At 48.9% G+C, this 18,895-nt stretch overlaps 1 protein-coding gene across 1 annotated transcript in view; it reads right to left on the bottom strand.

The window, feature by feature from the left end:
* ABCC1 (ATP binding cassette subfamily C member 1) overlaps positions 1 to 18,895 on the bottom strand; it is a 94,316-nt gene that overhangs the window by 55,601 nt on the left and 19,820 nt on the right. The window contains exons 5-10 of the mRNA XM_044915634.1: positions 17,502 to 17,563; positions 16,087 to 16,218; positions 7,144 to 7,374; positions 6,324 to 6,501; positions 4,802 to 4,963; positions 678 to 770 (exon numbers count right to left, since the gene is read on the bottom strand). Coding sequence (XP_044771569.1) covers positions 678 to 770; positions 4,802 to 4,963; positions 6,324 to 6,501; positions 7,144 to 7,374; positions 16,087 to 16,218; positions 17,502 to 17,563 — 858 coding nt within the window. The remainder of the gene's footprint in view (positions 1 to 677; positions 771 to 4,801; positions 4,964 to 6,323; positions 6,502 to 7,143; positions 7,375 to 16,086; positions 16,219 to 17,501; positions 17,564 to 18,895) is intronic.

Genomic DNA, 18,895 nt, shown 5'->3' with positions numbered 1-18,895 from the left:
AATGTACATGGTGATAACACCACAAAGAAACAAACCTAACTGTAAAATCAGATCTCTCTATAAATACACGGAAAGTTCTAAAAGGGTCTGCTTCAGCATGCTCACTGGCATGGAGACGATAGGGAAGGGGATATCCCCTTTTAATCTATACTCTTTTCTATCAACGGAACATGTTTTATGAGGAGAAGGCATGAGCTCTGGTACTTGGCTATTTAAAAACTTAAACAGTACAAAACACTTCTGAAAATAGTTGAACACTGCGCCTAGCAAAAGGTAAGAGGTGAAAAAAGTCAGGGAGTAATTTTTACTCAACTCTCGAAAATGCACAGGAAACACATAAATGACTGAATTCTGTGGGAAATAAGGAATTTCTCAGAGGCTCACAGATGTGATTCTGGTCACTGGCCTAGGGGGTCTAGCTATTTCAGGAACTCTCAACCTTGGCAGTCCATCGGACTCACCCAGGAAGCTTTAAAAATGGATGCCCAGACGAAGTGAACCAGAATCCCAGAAATGGAGCCCAGGTATCAGCATTTAGGAAAGCTCCTCAGGGATTTCCAACAGGCATGGAGGGCGGAGAACCTCCGGGGCCTGCACAGAAAGAACTTAGCTAAAACCCAAATGAAAAGGCCCCGACAAGAGCCCAGTTTGGGGCCCTACGGAGACAGACACCTTACCTGGTAGGTCTTGGTCTTCATGGCCATCACGGCATTGAGGGGAACCATGAGGATCATCACAGCCACCCCGGCCAGGACGGATGGGCCCAGGTTCTAGGGAAGAAAGAGAACAGAGGCCTTCAACAGGGGGCTTCCCTGGCTGAGCCACCCCAGCCGATCCTGCAGACCTGGCCGCTCGTCTTCATGGCAGCTGTGTCACCCTTACCCGGCGACGGGCTGTTAAGAATATTTGGATTTATTCGTGAGCATCTCTTGGGGTCCCACAACCCCTTTAAGAACACGAAGGGGCCAGGTGAGTTTCGGAAATTAGAACTTTAGAAAGGTGGGGCGCCTGGGTGGCTCAGTCAGTTGAGCCTCCAACTCTTGATTTCAGCTCAGGTCATGATCTCGGGGTCCTGGGATCGAGCCCTATGTGGGGCTCCCCACTCAGCAGGGAGTCTGCTTGTCTCCCTCTCCCTCTGCCCCTCGCCCTGCTCTCGTGCTTTCTTTCTCTGAAGTAATTTTTTTTTTTTAAAAGAACTTCAGAAAAGTAATAAGGCATTGAATAGAAAAGAGTTAACACAGCCAGCCTGACAGTTTATCTTGTTTGAAGGCCTGCTTACAAATTTGGCCCTTGGCTGGCATCTGGGAGCTTGGATTTAGGGAGGGCTCCCACCATTCTCAGAACTGGTAGGAGTGGTTCATTGGGCCTCATCTCTTTGTATAAATGATATGGTTTATGCTGAACCCCCCCCTTTGTCTTCTGGGAGTCTAGAAGTCTGGTATGTGCCAGGCAGAGGCTACCTGTGTCACCAACCCCCAATAAAAACCCTGGGCATTGGGTCTCTATCAAGCTTCCCTGGCTAACAACATTTCACACGTTGTCAGAACTTGTTGCTAGGGAATTAAGTGCATCCTGTATGAGTCCATTGGGAGAGGACTCTTGAAGTCTGTACCTGCTTCCCCCTGATCCCTCCCCACCGTGTCTTTACCCTTTGCTTTTCCTGCTGTCATAAATTAGAGCCATGAGTCCTCCTAGCAACTCATCAACCAGGCGTGGTCTTTGGGACTGCTGACAGAGGTGTGGCCATATATTGCTTTACATGCCCCCTGGGGCCCTAGCACAGCACTCCATCATCAAAGGTACTGATTTCTCAGCACCAAAATAGGAGTATTCACACTGAGAAGATAATCAAGATCATAAATACTTCCCATTAGTTCAGGTCAGGTCAGGTTATGGCACAACGTGAGTTAAGGAAAACTTCCAGAGCTTTTGCATTTGGGGATTTGTAGATAAGAGGTTGTAGAAGTATTCTATTATCCCAACTGCAGATAAGAAAACTACCCAAGAGAGGTTAAGAGGCCAAGATAAGATACAGATCTCCATCTTTTAATTTTGACACCTAAAAAGAGACACCTTGAAAAACTGGCCCAGGACATGTACCCAGCGGATACACATGGATGGAACTATAGGGTAATGTGATTTTTTTCTCCCCCTTTAAGCATTTGGAAAACCAGGAGTGCTCATCTCTTCCAAGTCATCACCCACAGGGGCACCAGTCCTAGTCTCCCGAAAAATGCTGCCATTGCTCATAATGGTTTCTGCGAAGTATCTCCACCCAGTGACGATTTATCCACCTTGGAAAATGAAGGAAATTTCTACCAACAATTTAAAGCATTCAGAATGAACTCTGAAAGCAAATAGTATTTAAAAGATACTTTAAATACAACACCATGTGCTGTTCTATGAACGTAACCTGCACTGCTTCACTCCTTCATCCCAACATCCCTATGATGAGAAGAACCATTACTACCACCAATTTGCTGATGATGACACACTGAGACTTAGTGACATTAAGTGATACGGTCACAAACCTAATCAGTGGAAGAGGCAAGATTTGAACCCAGGCCGTCTCATCGCTGAGCCCACACCACTATCACTATCCTATACTGTGGTTTTGATGGTCACACAGAGAAATCCTATTTTCTATCCAAACCAGTGGTTCCCAAACAGGGAAGAACTGCTCCCGGGGGTCATCGGGCAATGTCTGGAGACATCCGGGTCACAACTGGCCAGGGGGAGGAAGGGGGGGGGGTTGTGTTCTTGATATCAGTGTGAATAGACCGGGGACACTGCTAAACGTCCTGCAGTGCACAGGACAGCCCCCCAACAACAAAAAACTATCTGACTCCAAAAGTCAGTAATACACTCAGCAACCCTCATCTAAAACAAAACAATGTTCTTAATGGTTCATAAATCAACCCTGGAGGCCGATTCTAAAAGAAGTGTTCCAAAAATATTTCACCCGTGGCTGAAATTTCTGGGGAAGTGGATACCCCAGGATGTCAGCCCCAAAATACATTTAGATTCTGGTATTTATTTCTAAGTTTCATTTCTAGAAACAATTTATAATCACTCATCTGTTGTATAAACAGACAAAAAAAAAGTAAACTAAGTCAAATTAATGGATAATTTGCTGTGCACCTATTAAGTACCAGGCCCTGCTGGGACTACACTCATGAGAAATAAAAAATAAGGCAAATACAGGACACTAAGGGGCGCCTGGGTGGTTCAGTCAGTTAAGCGTCTTAACTTAGGTTTGGGTCATGATCCCGGGGTCCAGGGATCCAGTCCCGCATCTGGCCCCCTGCTCATCGGGGAGTCTGCTTGTCCCTCTCCCTCTGCCCCTCCCCCGCTGCTCATGCTCGCTCTCTCTCTCAAATAAATACATAAAATCTTTGAAACAAAACAAAACAAAAAATCAAGAAACTAAGCCCATGAGTAACCAACACACTTACCAGGAGAGGAGGGGCAGCTATACTGAGCAGCAAAAAAGCTATTCTAGAAAGTAATGTCAGAGGAGCTCCTATACTATATTATTGGGATTTAAAAAAGGAAGAAATCCATCTAATCAACAGGGAAAAGCAATTTGAATGTGGCAGTTGTCACAGCCTTTAAAGATGGGCAGGACTTCATCCTTAGCGAAGAAGGGAAAGGAATTCCTGGCAGAAAGAAAGACACAGGCAAAGGCTCAAAGGTGACAAAGGATAAGTCATGTGTTAGGTCATGAGCACCTCATCAACTTTTCACTTTGGGAACTGCCCTTCCTCATGTGGAGGGGCTGTCAATCACAACTCCACACTTTCAATGTGGGAGGGCGTGTGACCTGGGCTGGCCAATCAGAGAACTCTGCCTCCTGGTTCACAATGATTGGTACAGGGATGTGACTGGGACTGTGCACGGTCAAGCAAAGGGCTCCGTGGGACTCTGGCTGAGGAAATGAGGAATGCAATATTCTCTTTTCTCTGACACTGCTCTCAGGAAAGAGGATAAAAGCCCAAAGGTATGGAAGCCACCGAGGAAAATCCCATTGAGAATAAAGTCACCTCAGAGGCAAATAGGGCCAAGAAATGATGAAAGAGTGAGCTTGAGTCCTTAAAGCACTGAGTGAACTCCTGGATAAATCCATGCCTGAAACCATACCCTGTGCTCTGCAGTTATATACACCCGTAAAATTCCCTTTACTTGTTTAGACTATTTTTTTAAAGATTTTATTTATTTGACAGAGAGAGAAAGTCTGTGCACACGTGAGAGCACAAGCAGTGGGGAGGGGCAGAGGAAGTAGCAGACTTCCCGCTGAGCAGGGAGGCCGATGCAGGGCTCTATCCCAGGACCCTGGGATCATGACCTGAGCCGAAGGCAGATGCTTAACCAACTGAGTCCCCAGGCACTCTGCTTATTAGACTATTTTAAAATGGATTTCTATCCCTTACAACTCAGAGAATCTTGACCAACACAGTTCGAGACTAGTGAATAAAGGAATCTGGCTGGTGTTTGAGAGGATAAGGTGGGAGAAATATGCTGTGTAAGTTATAAGGTTGTTAATTATAAACACTGTCAAAAAAAGGACAAATGCAAACAAGTATCATGCCAGCAAAAAGAGCATAAATCCAACAACCAAGGAAACAGATAAAATACCCAGGAATTATCCAACAGACCACAAAATAAAATGTGATTGATGTCAAGAAAAAATAAACCCAGTGAATTACAGAGGTTCTTACCACTGACACCCACTCCCTCACCCCCACTGCCCACGTGAGGTGGTCCCTCCCTCTTGGAGACAGGAACGACATCGAACACACACCAGCCACAGGAGGTAGAGAGCAAGGATGACTTGCAGAGGAGCCGACCAGATCATGTTAATGTACGTGGCCAGGTCCATGAACCTCTGGGCGTCCACAGACATGAGGTTGACAATCTCCCCGATGGTGGAGGATTTTCTGGCTGAGTTGGTGATCACCAAGGCCTGCAGGACAATGGAGAGAGAAAGTATGGCGGTGAGTGTGGCAGGCAAGAGCCCTCCCTCCAGGCCCATGTGGAGGAAGAAGACAGCTCAAGAGCGGAAAGCCCACTCTCTTTTCTTCTGCCTTGCTGCCTTATCTGCATTCCCAGCTCATAAGTCCCATCACAAAGCCCCAGCTCTTATCAATGACCCTCACTGTCTCATCCTGACTTCTGCAATATGGAAGGGACCCCAAGGCGCCTAAACCAGGGCTTCACACACTTTAGGGTGCACACACATCACTGGGGAAATCTGGTACAGTGTCATTTCAGATGTGGTAGGACTGGGGTGTGGGGCCTGGGATGATGCATTTTCTAACATGCTCCCACATGATACAGATGCTGCTGGTCCGCAGATCACACTCAAGCAGGAAGGTCAAGGTCAGGGTTTCTCAGCCTTGGCATTACTGACATTTGAAGCTAGATACATCTTTGTGGGACTGGCCTGTGCCTTGCAGGGTGCTCCCTAGCATCCCCAGCCTCTACCCATTAGATGCCGCCACCTCCAGTTAGGACAACCAAAAACATCCCCTGGAAGGATAAAATTGCCCTGGTTCTCAAACACGGGTTTCACACGATTACCTGGGGAACTTAAGAAATAAAGGTGCCCAGGTCCCACCCTCAGAGATCCTGATTTTGTCCGTCTGCGGTACAGCCTGGGCAGTGGGAGTTGCTGAAGTTCCCTAGGCGAGTCCAACTTACAGACAGGGCTGAGGTCCAAAGAACTGGCTCACCTGTCCTCACTATCTGCTAGGCAGTCTCGTCTCAACCCATCGGCTCAAGCAGTGTCTCTGCCCCAGAAGCTAAGAAATTGAAGGGACCCAGAAATTCCCATAGAGCTGGATGTGCACGAATGCCTGCTAAATACTCCCACTATCCAGGGAAAGGACCACCTGCTCAGTTCCAATGGAGAGTTAGAACAAGCTCGGGGTTATCAACAGCAGAGTGACCATGTGAACCCGGATTTCCCCAAGTCGAGTGCCACCTAAGAAACTCAGTTCCGCACGGCTGACACAGGCCTCAAGGAGATGCTTCACGTTGGCTTTGCTAAGATCTCATGCCCGGTGGTCAATCCTTGCCAGCTATGGTCATGTGGGTCACCGTCCCACTACTGCTTCAGAAGCTGGGCTTGAAATCCTCAAGGTGGCCCCACAGTGACCTAGCCAAGTCCCCACAGTTTCTGAGGCGACAGTGGGAGACGTCAACGTGAGCCCCTGGGCATCAGGCCCGGCCCTCACCAGCTTCCGGTTGACCCCACCCACCTTCGGGTAGATGACACCCGCCTCCCCGTTGACCCCACCCGCCTTCCGGTTGACCCCCCCTACCTTCCGGTAGACGGCGCCGATGACGGCCGTCTTGATCCTCATGCCACTGACAAAGCAGATGTGGAAGTACTGGTGCAGCACGAGGGTCTGGAGGCAGGCGCTGACGAATAGCAGCGCGGTGTAGAAGTAGCCCTGCCAGTCCGGGGCCTTCTGATCGTTCACGAAGTTGATGAGCAATCTGTGAGGGAGCAAGGACAGAAGGACGGGAGCCTGACACACACGCGCAGGGAACAAGTCCTTCCATTTCCGCATTTCCACTCTCTCCGAGCCAGGCGAGGGGGGTGTTATTCCTTCCATTTTATGCATGGAAAAACAAGCCCACGGGGGTGAGAGTACCGTGCAGGGTGCCTGAGCCTTAGGCTTCTCGTACTGACTGCTCTGGCTCATCACCAGTCACCCGCAGGTGACCAGAGAATGAGAGGCAAAGGTACGAAGGCAAAGAGAAGGAGCATGTGGCCCCCAAGAGACAAAAAGAGAGAGGTAAACAGAGAGGACGGAGGGGACCTCCTTTGTGACTTTGTTTTCAGGCTGCAGTTTGATGCAGTCTGGCTCATTTTCTTGTTCTTGGTTTCCCTAGACATTCCTCTCTCTTCCTTCCTTCGGCTTCAGGGGAAGTTGGTTTCTGTTACCTGCAACCGAAGTGGCCTGAGTTCAGATGGTATCAAAGCAAAACATCAGGCAAAGCGCGTGAAGACAGAGAGGCTTGGCTTTAAGCCCATGGCGGGGCACACCGGGTGACCCGAAGTCAGAGGTTAGGAATACTGCCAGTGGAAGGTCAAGGACACAACGACTTGCCCAGCTGAGAGGGAAAGGGTCTTACTTTAAGATCTCTGGGCCAGCAAACATCATCAGGTCGTGGAGGGCCTTGAATAGGAAGCTCATGAGGAAGTAGGGCCCGAAGGTCTTGTATAACACCTTGAACAGAGACGGCTCCCGCTCCTTCTGGGGGGACTTGACAATCAAAACCTCAGCCTCCTCATTCACATCCACCTGTGAGCCCCCTTTCTGCTTGGCGGGGTCCTTGGAGGAGTACGCCATCTTTGCCTGCTGCCTGAAACACAAAGAGTGTGGAGTGGTTGTGGGGTCTTCCGGAGACTCGGCCAGCCGGCCCGGGAAGAGGCCCAGAGCACCCCACCCCTCGGGGAGGCCGGCCAAAGAAAACCAGTCACTGCAGAGAGGCAGCTTAGCACACTACTTAGGAGCACAGACTCGGGACCTTGGCCGGCCAGCTGTGTGACTTTCAGGCAGGTTCCCTAACCAGCCCAGGTTCATCACCTGTTGAACGGGGATACAAGTAGGATCCAGCTCACAGGGCTGCTGTGAAGATTAAGTGGGTTAATATTCACGAAGGGCATTGAAAAGCTCAAGGCCCACAATGACCTACAGATTCGATGCACTCTCTTCTCAGAATCCCAGCTGACTTTTTTATAGAAAATGACAAGCTGATTCTAAAATTCATACAGAAACTCAAGGGACCCAGGACAGCAAAAACAATCTTTAAAAAGAAAATCAAAGTTAGAGAATGTACACTTTCTGATAACCGTAATCAAGACAGGCATAAGGAAAGGTAAGTGCACACGTGCGTGCACACACACACACACACACACAATCAGTGGAACCAGAAATAAACCTGATTGATTTCTGACAAGGGTGTCAAGACCGTTCAATGGGAAAATAATCTTTTTGGGGCGCTTGGGTGGCTCAGTTGGTTAAGCATCTGCCTTCACTTCAGGTCATGACCCCAGGATCCTGGGATCGAGTCCCATGTCGGACTCCTTGCTCAGCAGGAGCTTCTCCCTCTCCCTCTGCCCCTCCCCCCTACTCATGCTCTCTAATAAAATCTTTTAAAAAATTAAAAAAAAAAAAAATCTTTTCAACAAATGGTGCTGAGAAACCAGACAATGAAGTTGGACCCTATTTCATTCCATATACAAAAATTAACTCGAAATGGGTCAAAGACCTAAACACAGAATTACAACTACAAAATTCTTAGAAGGAAACAAGTGAGGGGCACCTGGGTGGCTCAGTCGGTTAAGCATTCAACTCTTGATGTCGGCTCAGTTCATGATCTCGGGGTTGTGAGATCGAGCCCCACATCAGGCTCCATGCTCAGTAGGGAGTTTGCATGAGATTCTGTCTTTCCCTCTACCCCTCCCCCAGCTTGCACACATGCATGCGTACTCTCACTCTCTCCCAAATAAACAAGTAAATAAATAAGGAAGGAAAGGTGAAAAATCTTCATGACCTTGCGTCTGACAACAGATTCTGAAATATGTCACCAAAAGTACAAGCAATAGAAGAAAAAATAAGATCACCTGGACTTTGTCAAAATAAAAAAATGTGTTTCAAAAGACAAAATCAGGAAGTGAAAAGACAACCCACAGAATGAGAGAAAATATTTGCAAATGAAATATCTGATAAGGGACTTGTAACCAGAGCATGTCAAGAACTCTTACCACACAATAAGGGGAAAAAAAGACCAATTTAAAAAGGGGCAAAGAAGATAGGAAAATGGCCATGAAATGTTGCTTGACATCATTCGTCATCAGGGAAACACAAACCAAAACCACAGTAAGGTATTATTTCACACCCACAAGGTGTTATCATCAAAAAGCAGATAATAACAAGTGTCTGCAAGGATGTGAGAAACTGGAGCCCTCACACTGGCCCCTACGCAGTCCCCTCCCACTCGGACGAGGATATAGCAGAAACAATGGAGTGCATGCCACTTCCAAGATTAGGTCATAGAAAACACAGTGGCTTCTGTCTTGCCCTCTCTTGGGTCATTCCCTCTAGACAAAGCCAACAGCCATGTGAGGATGATACCGGAGGAGCCCCCATGATGAGATGTTGCCAGGAGCCAACCCTGACTTACTAGCCATGTGCAACCTGAAAGCAGGGCCTACAGCCCCCGTCGAGCCTTCAGATGATGCGGCCCCAGCTGACATGCTGAGTGCAACTTTTAGGAGGCGCTGAGCCAGAACCACCCTGCTAGGCTGGATCCCTGACCCAGAGAAACTATGTGAGAGAGTAAATGTTCACTGTCATTTTCAGCTGCTAGGTTTCAGGTAATGGATTATACAACGGACATACCTCCTAGCTCTTGTCTCCCAAATTAAAGTCAACATCTTCAAATGGCCAGACGTGGGCTCCACCACCAAAACACATGCTTCGTCCTCACCTAACCAAACATTAGCAATTTACAGGATCCTTCCATGGCATAAGTATATCGAACAGCATTCAATTTCAGAAGGCTCTCCCTTGTCACGTCGACGCCACACACTTGACTATTTAAACCACCTGACACTTTCTCTTGCCAACCACAGCCTTCCAATCTGCCTCAGCTCACTCCCCACCCTAGAAAAGGACCAGAAATATGGGAATCTCCTCCAGGCTCTGGGGTTGATCAGGTGCGTGTCCCATCCGTCCCAACCCAGGACATGTGTGGGCGTCCATCCACTCTGTCCATGTCCACAGCCTGTGACCCGTGCGGATGACCACCACCAGGGCCTCCTCCCTGCTCCTTCATTTCCTCCCACTCTTGCTCCCTGACAGCCAAGCTCCTGCACAGCAGCCCGTGGGACCTTCCTAAAAACACACCATCCCCCTACTTCAACTCATGGCTTCCCGCTGCATCCCAAAAAAAACCTAAACTCTGTGTGAAGTTGTATAACTTCCTATGTGTGCTGTAACAAATTACCACAAACGGTGGCTTAAAGCAACACAAATTTATTGTCTCAAAGTTTTGGGGGTCAGAAATCTGAAGGGGGCCCACAGGGTTACATTCCTTCTAATCTGTTTCCTGGTCTTTTCCAACTTCTAGAAGCCTCCTACATTCCCAGGCTTGTGGCCCCTTCCCTCCAATTAAAAGCCAGTTGCAGCTGCAGAGCACTCCCCGCCCCCCTGACCTCCTGTCTCCCTTTACAAGGACCCAGTGATCATATCAGGCCCTTTGCCTTTGCGATATAAGGTTGTAGGGACCAAGACATGGACATCTTTGTGTGTGCATTATTCCACCAACCACATTGCCAATGTCACCGTGCACGATCTTCCCTACTCCCTTTAATGACCTGCCCTAAAGCTGCCCTTTTCTGACTGGGATTTTTAGCATAATTCCTTTTAGCACACACAGACCTCCTTGGCAAGGAAGAAAGAGGGCCAGGCGAAGAGGAAGGGAGTGGCTCAGCCCGCCCCGTCCATTCTCTGTACCACTTCCTAAGCCAGACCTGGCCCTGGGCCTGCGTGGCCTCTGGTAACCCAGGGCTGTTTCCAGTGGCCAAGAGACAGGTGCCAAAGGGTCAGGGAGAAGGTCTCGGGCAAGCAGAGAGGAGGAAAGCTCAGGCCTGGGTGGACAAGGTCAAGGTCAAGAACGTTGAGAAGGATCAGCTAAGGCCAAGTCAAGAAAGAAAACTATCCCATGAACAAGAGGCCTACAAAGGAGGGAAGTGCTCCAGGAGGGGAGAGGAAGCAAGCCGGGCATCTGTAAGCTCTGGCTGGGAGGGGAAAGGAAAGTTGGAGGGAAAAAGTCTGAGTCAGGGGAAAACTGTCCAGAGCAAGGGAACAGAAAAGGGTAGGTAAGCTGAAGACTGGGGAGAAAAAAGCCTTTCTGAGTGGATCAGATTCCAATGTGTGCAAAGATGCCCATCAGTCACTTGTCCACCAATGAACTAAACACATGTTCTGGGTCAAACTCTGGACAGAGCCCTACCATCACAGAGCCTCATGAGAGGAAAGGATTAGCAAACATGACTTCACCAGACTCTTACTGGTGCTATCATGAGGGCTTTCCCAGAGGAGGTGACATCAAAGCAGTGCCCTGCAGGATGAGAGAATCAGGAGAAGGAAAGGGTGCTCCAGGCAGGGGGAACAGGATGAACAAGATCTGGAGCTAAGGATTGGAAATGAGGTTTGGCAGCCCTTTCTCGAACAGGCGAGAACCTCAGGGTAACCTGAACAGGACTGGGAGCAGACTGCAGGAGGCTTGAACCTACGAAAGAGCAGCAAGGCGCTACTGAGGACTCTGTCATTTGTCATGAAGGCTTTAGGAAAGTCCAAATCTCAAACTTAAAAAAGTCTTAGCACAACTGAAATTTCTTACATTTCTGAATGTCGTCTGAGCATCATGGTCTTTGACCCATAATAAATATCCAATATAATAAGGAAGGGCGGACTTGACCTACAATTGCAGAAAATGGATTTTACAAACTTGGTGCATATTTTCACTCTGCTTAGCGCTAAGGATATACAGAATGATAGTTTCTGGAACCACAGAGGGAGTGGCAAGGGTCCCCCTCCCACCCCACCCTAGCCCTTGGGTAGCCCTTGCAGGATTTTAAACGTGTTGCTTATGAATGCAAATGACTCAAGCTTTCCCCCACTACCCTACCCTTTTCTCAAGTTTTTTTCAGTGCTTTCTGTTCCTCAAAAACAGAGCTTCTCAAAGGGGGTTGTTTGTTTTTTTTTTAAAGATTTTATTTATTTAATTGAGAGAGAGAATGAGATAGAGAGCATGAGAGGGAGGAGGGTCAGAGGGAGAAGCAGACTCCCTGCGGAGCAGGGAGCCCGATGTGGGACTCGATCCCGGGACTCCAGGATCATGACCTGAGCCGAAGGCAGTCGCTTAACCGACTGAGCCACCCAGGCGCCCAGGGGGTTGTTTTGTAAATGCCACATTCTCGGATTGTCAACACTGAGCCAGATACTAGACCTTCTGTGACCTACAGAACTTCGGTCCCCCAAAAAAGAGCTCAACAAGAATCCGTGTAGGTTGAAAAACCTGCCTGAAATTACTCAGGTCTGGAATCTAACTCTGTTTTCAGACATAAATCCATAGTGTGTATTTTGTTGTTCTTGCAAGCTTCAATACATCTTGAATTTTTTTCAGGAATGCAACTATTATTGAAATGAAGGGGTGACTGCATTTCATTCAGAACTTTGCTAAGCGTTGGCCACAACTCTGCAAAACCTCTTCTGTGAGGGCGACTGACCATGGTTCTGGAGATCTGGAGGGATTTGCAGCTGTCGCAGGGAACCCTCCACTTTGGGACAAGCAGCGACTCTCCATTCTGTTCTCCCAGCACGCCTGAGAATTTACTCACTGAAATACACGTTGTCTCATTACAAATCCCTTGTTTCCGTTTTCCCTTAAAGTCTAGTGAGAGCATTTTGTTAATTTTTAAAATTTTAGCTATATGGGTGGGCTATTTTTATTGATACATTATCTGAAAGTAACTGTACTGATGTCAGAAAATCTTTGTATTCAAGGCAACAGTGAGTCTGCAAGGTTCAGAACCACCGTTCAGCACGTGCATGCTGGCGCTTTGTGTTGTTTTTTGTTATTTTCTGTCTGCATTTCTTTACAAAAGAGAGACAAGTAAGCAAAAATGGCCACTCTGGGGGCGCCTGGGTGGCTCAGTCGGTTAAGCATCTGCCTTTGGCTCAGGTCATGAACCCAGAGTCCTGGGATGAAGCCCCCCATCGGGCTCCCTGCTCAGTGGGGAGCCTGGTTCTCCCTCTCCCCCTGCAGCTCCCCTGCTTGTTCTGTCAAATGAATAAAATCTTTAAAAAAAAAAAAAGTCACCCCTTCTTTAAGCACATTTTCTGCCATACACACACACACACACACACACACACACACACAGAGCCTTACTGAGGTATAACTGATGTATGCTCAATTGCACATATAGGGAATGTACGAATTGATGAGTTTTGACCTATATGGATACACACACCTGTAAAACTGCCCACAAAATCAAGATGGTAAACATATCCACCCTCCCTCCCCCCCTCCCACAAGGCCCACCAGGGCCCCTCAGTAACATGAAATCTGCTGAATGAATCAGTTAAGGGCCAGGCCGGGGATAGACAGGGCTTCTTGTTCTCCCTCCTACCTGCAGGCTGTTCCCTAGCTAAGTGAAGAGGCCTGGCCACAAGGGGTCACACCAAGAAATCCCAGCTGAAAACAGGACTTTCCCTTTGCCCACCATGTCCACAGGGGTTACAGGTGCCAGATCTGGTTTGTGACTCTGGAGACAGAGCGAAGGACCCATCTGCCAGTGACCCAAGGCAGTGAACCCCCAAGCTGAGAACCCCTAAAGGCAGAGGTATTGAGAGAGCCAGTGCCTCTAGGGGTGGCCCATGTTGGAGCCCGAGGAGCTAGGGCTCACCCCGTCCTCCCAGGCAAGATGGGAACGCCCAGCCTGGTTCCGCATCCAGATGAATCAACACAACTTGTATGGTATTACCTGCCCAGGGTTTACCCAGGACCATGACAGGGCTTCTCAGATGATGTTTATCTCAGTGAATTGTCAGAAAACCCTCTGAGCAGAAAACAGAGGCTCTGGGGCATTAAGGGACCCGAGGGACAGCCCCTAAGGCCCCCACCCTGGTCTCCCTGCCCCCCCCTCACTTTCCCCAGGGCAGCGCCGCTGGTTATAAAACAAAACTCAGGACATGCCACTGGCCTGCATAAAACCCACCTCTGACTTCTCACTGCACTTAGGATCAAACCTGAATTCACTAGCATGGCCGATGAGACCCCTGCAAATGCTTCTCCTACCTTACCTCCTTCCATTCTGCCCCTCACACACTCCACTCGGGCCACGCTGCCTACCCCCCACCCCCGCCTTCTCCATAAGCACACTGGACTCACCTCTACCTCAGGATCTTTGCATGAGCTGTCCCCTCTAACCATAAAGCCCTTCCTACACATGCGGCTCACTACCTCTTTCAATACGAACTTTTGCTCCAATGTCACCTTCTGAGAGGCCATCCCCAACCACAGCTTCTCTATCAGCTTCCTCAGCCACTCCTGTCCCACCTCCCTGCTATAATCTCCTAAAACCTAACACTCTCCAAAACTTTCCCCGTCAGCGTATGTTCAACCGCTGTCCTGTCTGTCTCCTATATGGAATGTAAGGTGGCCCCCAACAAGGAGCCTATTTGGTGCCACTTTCTGAATGCAGAGGGCCTGAACAGACCACACAGTAGCAGGAGACATGAAATCTGCTGAATGAATCAGTTAAGGGCCAGGCCAGGGATAGACAGGGCTTCTTGTTCAAGCCTGGTCCTCCTTCCATGGAGCCTCCGGGGCAACCTCTCCCACACCATCTGCAGCAACCTGCTCATCAAGAAGGATGCCACCGGCCAGGCTGGGAATAGAACCAGGGAGCCGCCTCTGCCTGAGAACCTCCAACTGGGTCATGGCGACAAGATTCAGGTGGAGCTCTATGTGCACAGAACACCGCCCATCTCACGATGCCCGCCTACAGAGCCTTACACTCAACCTGCCTCCCCTAAGACAACGTCTCCTGTGTCCGTGGCCACCCCGAATGGGCCACCAGCTCAGCATCACAAGGGCCTCTGCTGGTGTTCTAGTAGCCAACAGTACGAATGTCCCCAGTTCCCACCCCCCCAGCCACGCCTGATCAAAGATCTATAACCTGGGTGTTCTGGCAACTGGACCTCAAGTCCAAGGTTTTTCTCCTGGAAGGACAACTGCTCTGTGGGAGATCCAACACACCAGGCTGGCCCCACTGGCAGCCAGTGCTAAGAGGTCAACAACAGGCCCACCCCATAAAACCGCAGGAGTAATGACAGCCACTTTTGGTTCTGCTCCTACTACCACCCTCTACCGTCCCCACGTCACTCACAAGTTCTCAACTGCCTCCTCTGGACACAGGACACAGGCCAAGTCCAATGACCTACCCTCCTGTAACAGCCACTTTACTTTCTTACTGGCACGTAATACAACGCTGTTTCATGTAACTGAGGACGTCTTAGATTTGATGAAATCAAGTATGTGCTGCGGAGGCCCCGGCCTAATTCCCAAAACAACCTGATGACAGACGTCACGTGATGGCACGCAGCTAACAATGGGAGGAGCGTCTACAACACAGGATTCCAGGGCACCTGGGTGGCTGTCGGTGAAGCGTCTGCCTTCAGCTCAGGTCATGATCCCGGGGTCTTGGGACCGAGCCCCGCATCGGGCTCCCTGCTCTGCGGGGAGCCTGCTTCTCCCTCTGCCTGCTGCTCCCCCTGCTTGTGCACATACTCTAATAAATAAATAAATAAAACATCTTAAAAAAAGATACATAAATAAAATTCAGGACACCAAATGTGAGCCATAATGCAAACTATGGGCTCGGGGGTGATCATAATGCATCAGCGTAGGTTCATCACTTCTGACAAACGTCCCTTTCTGCTGGGGGACACTGATAATGAAGGAGGCGATGCACGTGTGGAGGAAGGGGGTACACAGAACTCTCTGTACTTTATGCTCTAAAAACTAGAGTCTATTTTATTTTTAAATCCAGCACAGTCAAAACACCCTTGGTGGGGGATTCTTTGGCAGAATACCTGCTGAAGTGATGGGCTTGGTGTGTTGAAGCCAAAACACCGAGAAGAGCAAGAACTCAGGATGCTAGACACTCTCCGTGAGACAGGCAAGGTGGCGCTGTCTCGGGCAGGGCGGGGTCGTGTGCCCCAGGCACGCACTTGCCAAGGGCCCAAGCAAACGGCATCAACAGCCTCTCGCTGCACATCTTTTGCTCTTCTTGTCTATCCACTGCCTTAGCTACATGGAAGACTCTTCCTGGATCTCGCAGATGAGCCAACCGTGGCTGGGAAGAGCGAAGCAGCTCGCCCAGGACCATGAAGCTAATAAGAGGTGACGCTGCCACCATTCCCTGGTGGCAGGAAAGGGGTGACCGCGTGGTCCTAGAGAGCGCCCAGCTCTCCCCTGTGGCAAGAGGCTCACACTTACCTTTTGGATTTGGCACACTCCTTCTTCCAGTTCTTTACCAAAACGGGCACAACTTGTTCTGATGTGTCCTCCTTATTCAGGGACCAGAGGTCAGTGCTCTCCAGGGGCTGGCGGTAGCCCCGGACCATCAGCCTGGGGCCAAAAGAGCAGGGGGAGGCGATGAGAGTCGGGAGGAAGAGGACGACAACCCTCGCTGCCCACACCCGCCGCCACGATGGCAGCACGCACTTGGGAAAATCGCATTACGCATGGGACATTTGGGCATATTACGTCATCGCTGCTAATTCTGTTACGTCGCCCAGGAAGCACAGCTTCATTTTTTAAAGACACAGAATATTCAGGATACAGCTTTTACAATGGCTCCCATTTACTTTAAAAAAAAAAAACTGTTTTTAAGACTCAGGGGCAAAGCATTAATCATTGTCAAATCTGAGTGATAAGTTCATTAAGCTTATCAGACTAGTCTTTCTATGTGTTTGGACACTTTCGTAATAGAGAGTAAACCTATCATTTTAACTTGTTGTTTTGAAATAATACCAAATGTACAGAAAAATCACATGCATTGCACAAAGAATTCCTACCTCCCCCAGCTCACCGCTGCTAACATTTTGCCACATCTGCTGTACTATTCTCTGTCTCTAACTATCAACATACACACACAGACTTTTTTTCTGAACCGCTTCAGAGCAGGCTGTAGACTCGACACACCTGCACCCCTCAATGTTAGTGTGAATCCCCCTAAAAAAGGGGCATGCTTTCACAGAAGCCAGAGAGCGATTCATCAGAATCAGAAATAGGAGTAAGGATGACATGACCTGAGGACCACACTCAAACTACCCCAACCATCCCAGAGATATTCCTTAACTGTTAATTTGAACAATATTTAATTAAAAAAAAAAAAAAAGATGTCTGCACAAAGTTTATAAAGACAAGGAACTGTGTTTATGGGGGGAAAAAGGATTCATATAATCCTGGGTAAGATGCTGACCATGTGCAGAAAGAAATGTGCAGGCAAAACGGACCAGAAGAGAGCTTAAAGTGAGTGTTGCCTCGGGTGTTTTTGATTGTGGATCTATGCATGTTTCTCTTACCCACATTTCTTATGGGTCACGGGTATTATTTTTCTAATGGCAATTTCATTTCTCTGAAACAATGCCAACAACCGTAATTACACCTGATGTCAAAAACAAACAAACAAACAAAAAACCCAAATCCAAAAACCAAGAGCACACGGTTTCTAAGTGTCCCGGGTGAAGCCGTGCACAGAGGTGCAAGCCGTCTGTGGTTCACACGTCGAGTCCGTGCACGCAGGCACAGAGTCGGTGTCTGAGCCCCGGGCCCAGGGCAGCCACGCTCGGCACACGGGTGAGGGGTGACAGAGGGACAGCGGGCCCGAGGCACCGGCCTGGCCTTACCCTGTGATCCACCAGAAGGTGACTCTGGAAAGGAAGGAGGCGCTGGATTCCGGGCAGGGATTCTGGTGGAGAGAACACAGAGGGTGGGAGCAAACAGGAAATGATTGATTAAACTTCTCATCTAGGCCGGCGCTCGGCAACAAGCAGCTGAGCAGAGCGGTCTTACTCTCCAAAGGACCAGCAGCCACCGCACGCCGATGACTCACCCCAGAAGGGTTTCTCTCCTGATCCCCAAGAACCTCCCAAGAAACACATGGCAGCTCCCCAGTTTCATCCAGGAAATATTTCCTGTCTACTATGTGCGAAAGTGGTATAGCGTGCCACTTACCCACCCTTCATTATATTCATTCCCACAGCAACCCGGTGAGTGTGGTGCGGCCCATATCCCCCCATGTTACCCCCTTCATTCACTGATTGCATTCATTCAACACATACTGTCTGAGCACCAACTATGTGCCAGGCACTCTACAAAATGCTAGCATTATCCTGTATCCTCACAGAACCTTACGAGGGTGGTAATTACTATTATTTCTGTTTCACTCATTCATTCAACAAATATTTTCTGAGCACCTGCTACGTGCCCAGCACCATGTATATAAATCTGAGCAGACACAATCCCCACCTTCAGGAAGGCGGAAGTGTCCTGGAGTAATAGTAACACCTGCTAACTTCTCTACTAGCTAGCTCTGTTGTAAGTGCTTTACACAAATCATCTCATTTAATGAGACCACCCAAGAAGTAGTTAAAAGCATCATCCTCACTTTGGAGCTAAAGAAACAGACGAGCAGAGGGACCAGAATGACCTTGCCAGGCTCCCCCAGCTAGAAGCAGTGGACACAAACTGGGAGCCCCTAACAGGGTTCAGAAAGAGACATTAATCAAATGGTCCTGTGAGCAAACACAAAACCACAACTGCGATGAGGATCGTCCCCTGAAGTTAGGTCAGTATACCAGTGAGGTCACGGTATCTTAGTGAGATCACAGCAAGAGAGCCATAAGTGGATGGAGTCTGATCCAGCTGACAAAGGTCAGAGAAGGAGTGCCTGAGCTGGGGTCTGAAAACTGACTAAAGGGTAACAAGGAAAGGGGAGGAGCAAGGCAGTCTCAGCAGCGAGAGCATGCGTGCAAAGGTCCTGTGGCAGAAGGGAGAATAACCTACACTGGGAACCAAGAAGGGGCTGAGCAGTCCTCACTGGAGGCCATATAAGGGATTCTGGTCTTCATCCCAAGGGCAAAGGGAAATCATCAACATATTCCAAGCAAGCTCTCAAAGAACCTCTTTCCCAGAGGCACAGAGAGGAGCTCCAACACACACACACACACACACACACACACACACACACACACACATACATACATACATACATACATACATACATACATACATACATACA

This window comes from Neomonachus schauinslandi, chromosome 5 (genome assembly GCF_002201575.2).
Source record: "Neomonachus schauinslandi chromosome 5, ASM220157v2, whole genome shotgun sequence".
NCBI lineage: Eukaryota > Metazoa > Chordata > Mammalia > Carnivora > Phocidae > Neomonachus > Neomonachus schauinslandi.
This window is presented reverse-complemented; position numbering and strand designations above follow the sequence as displayed.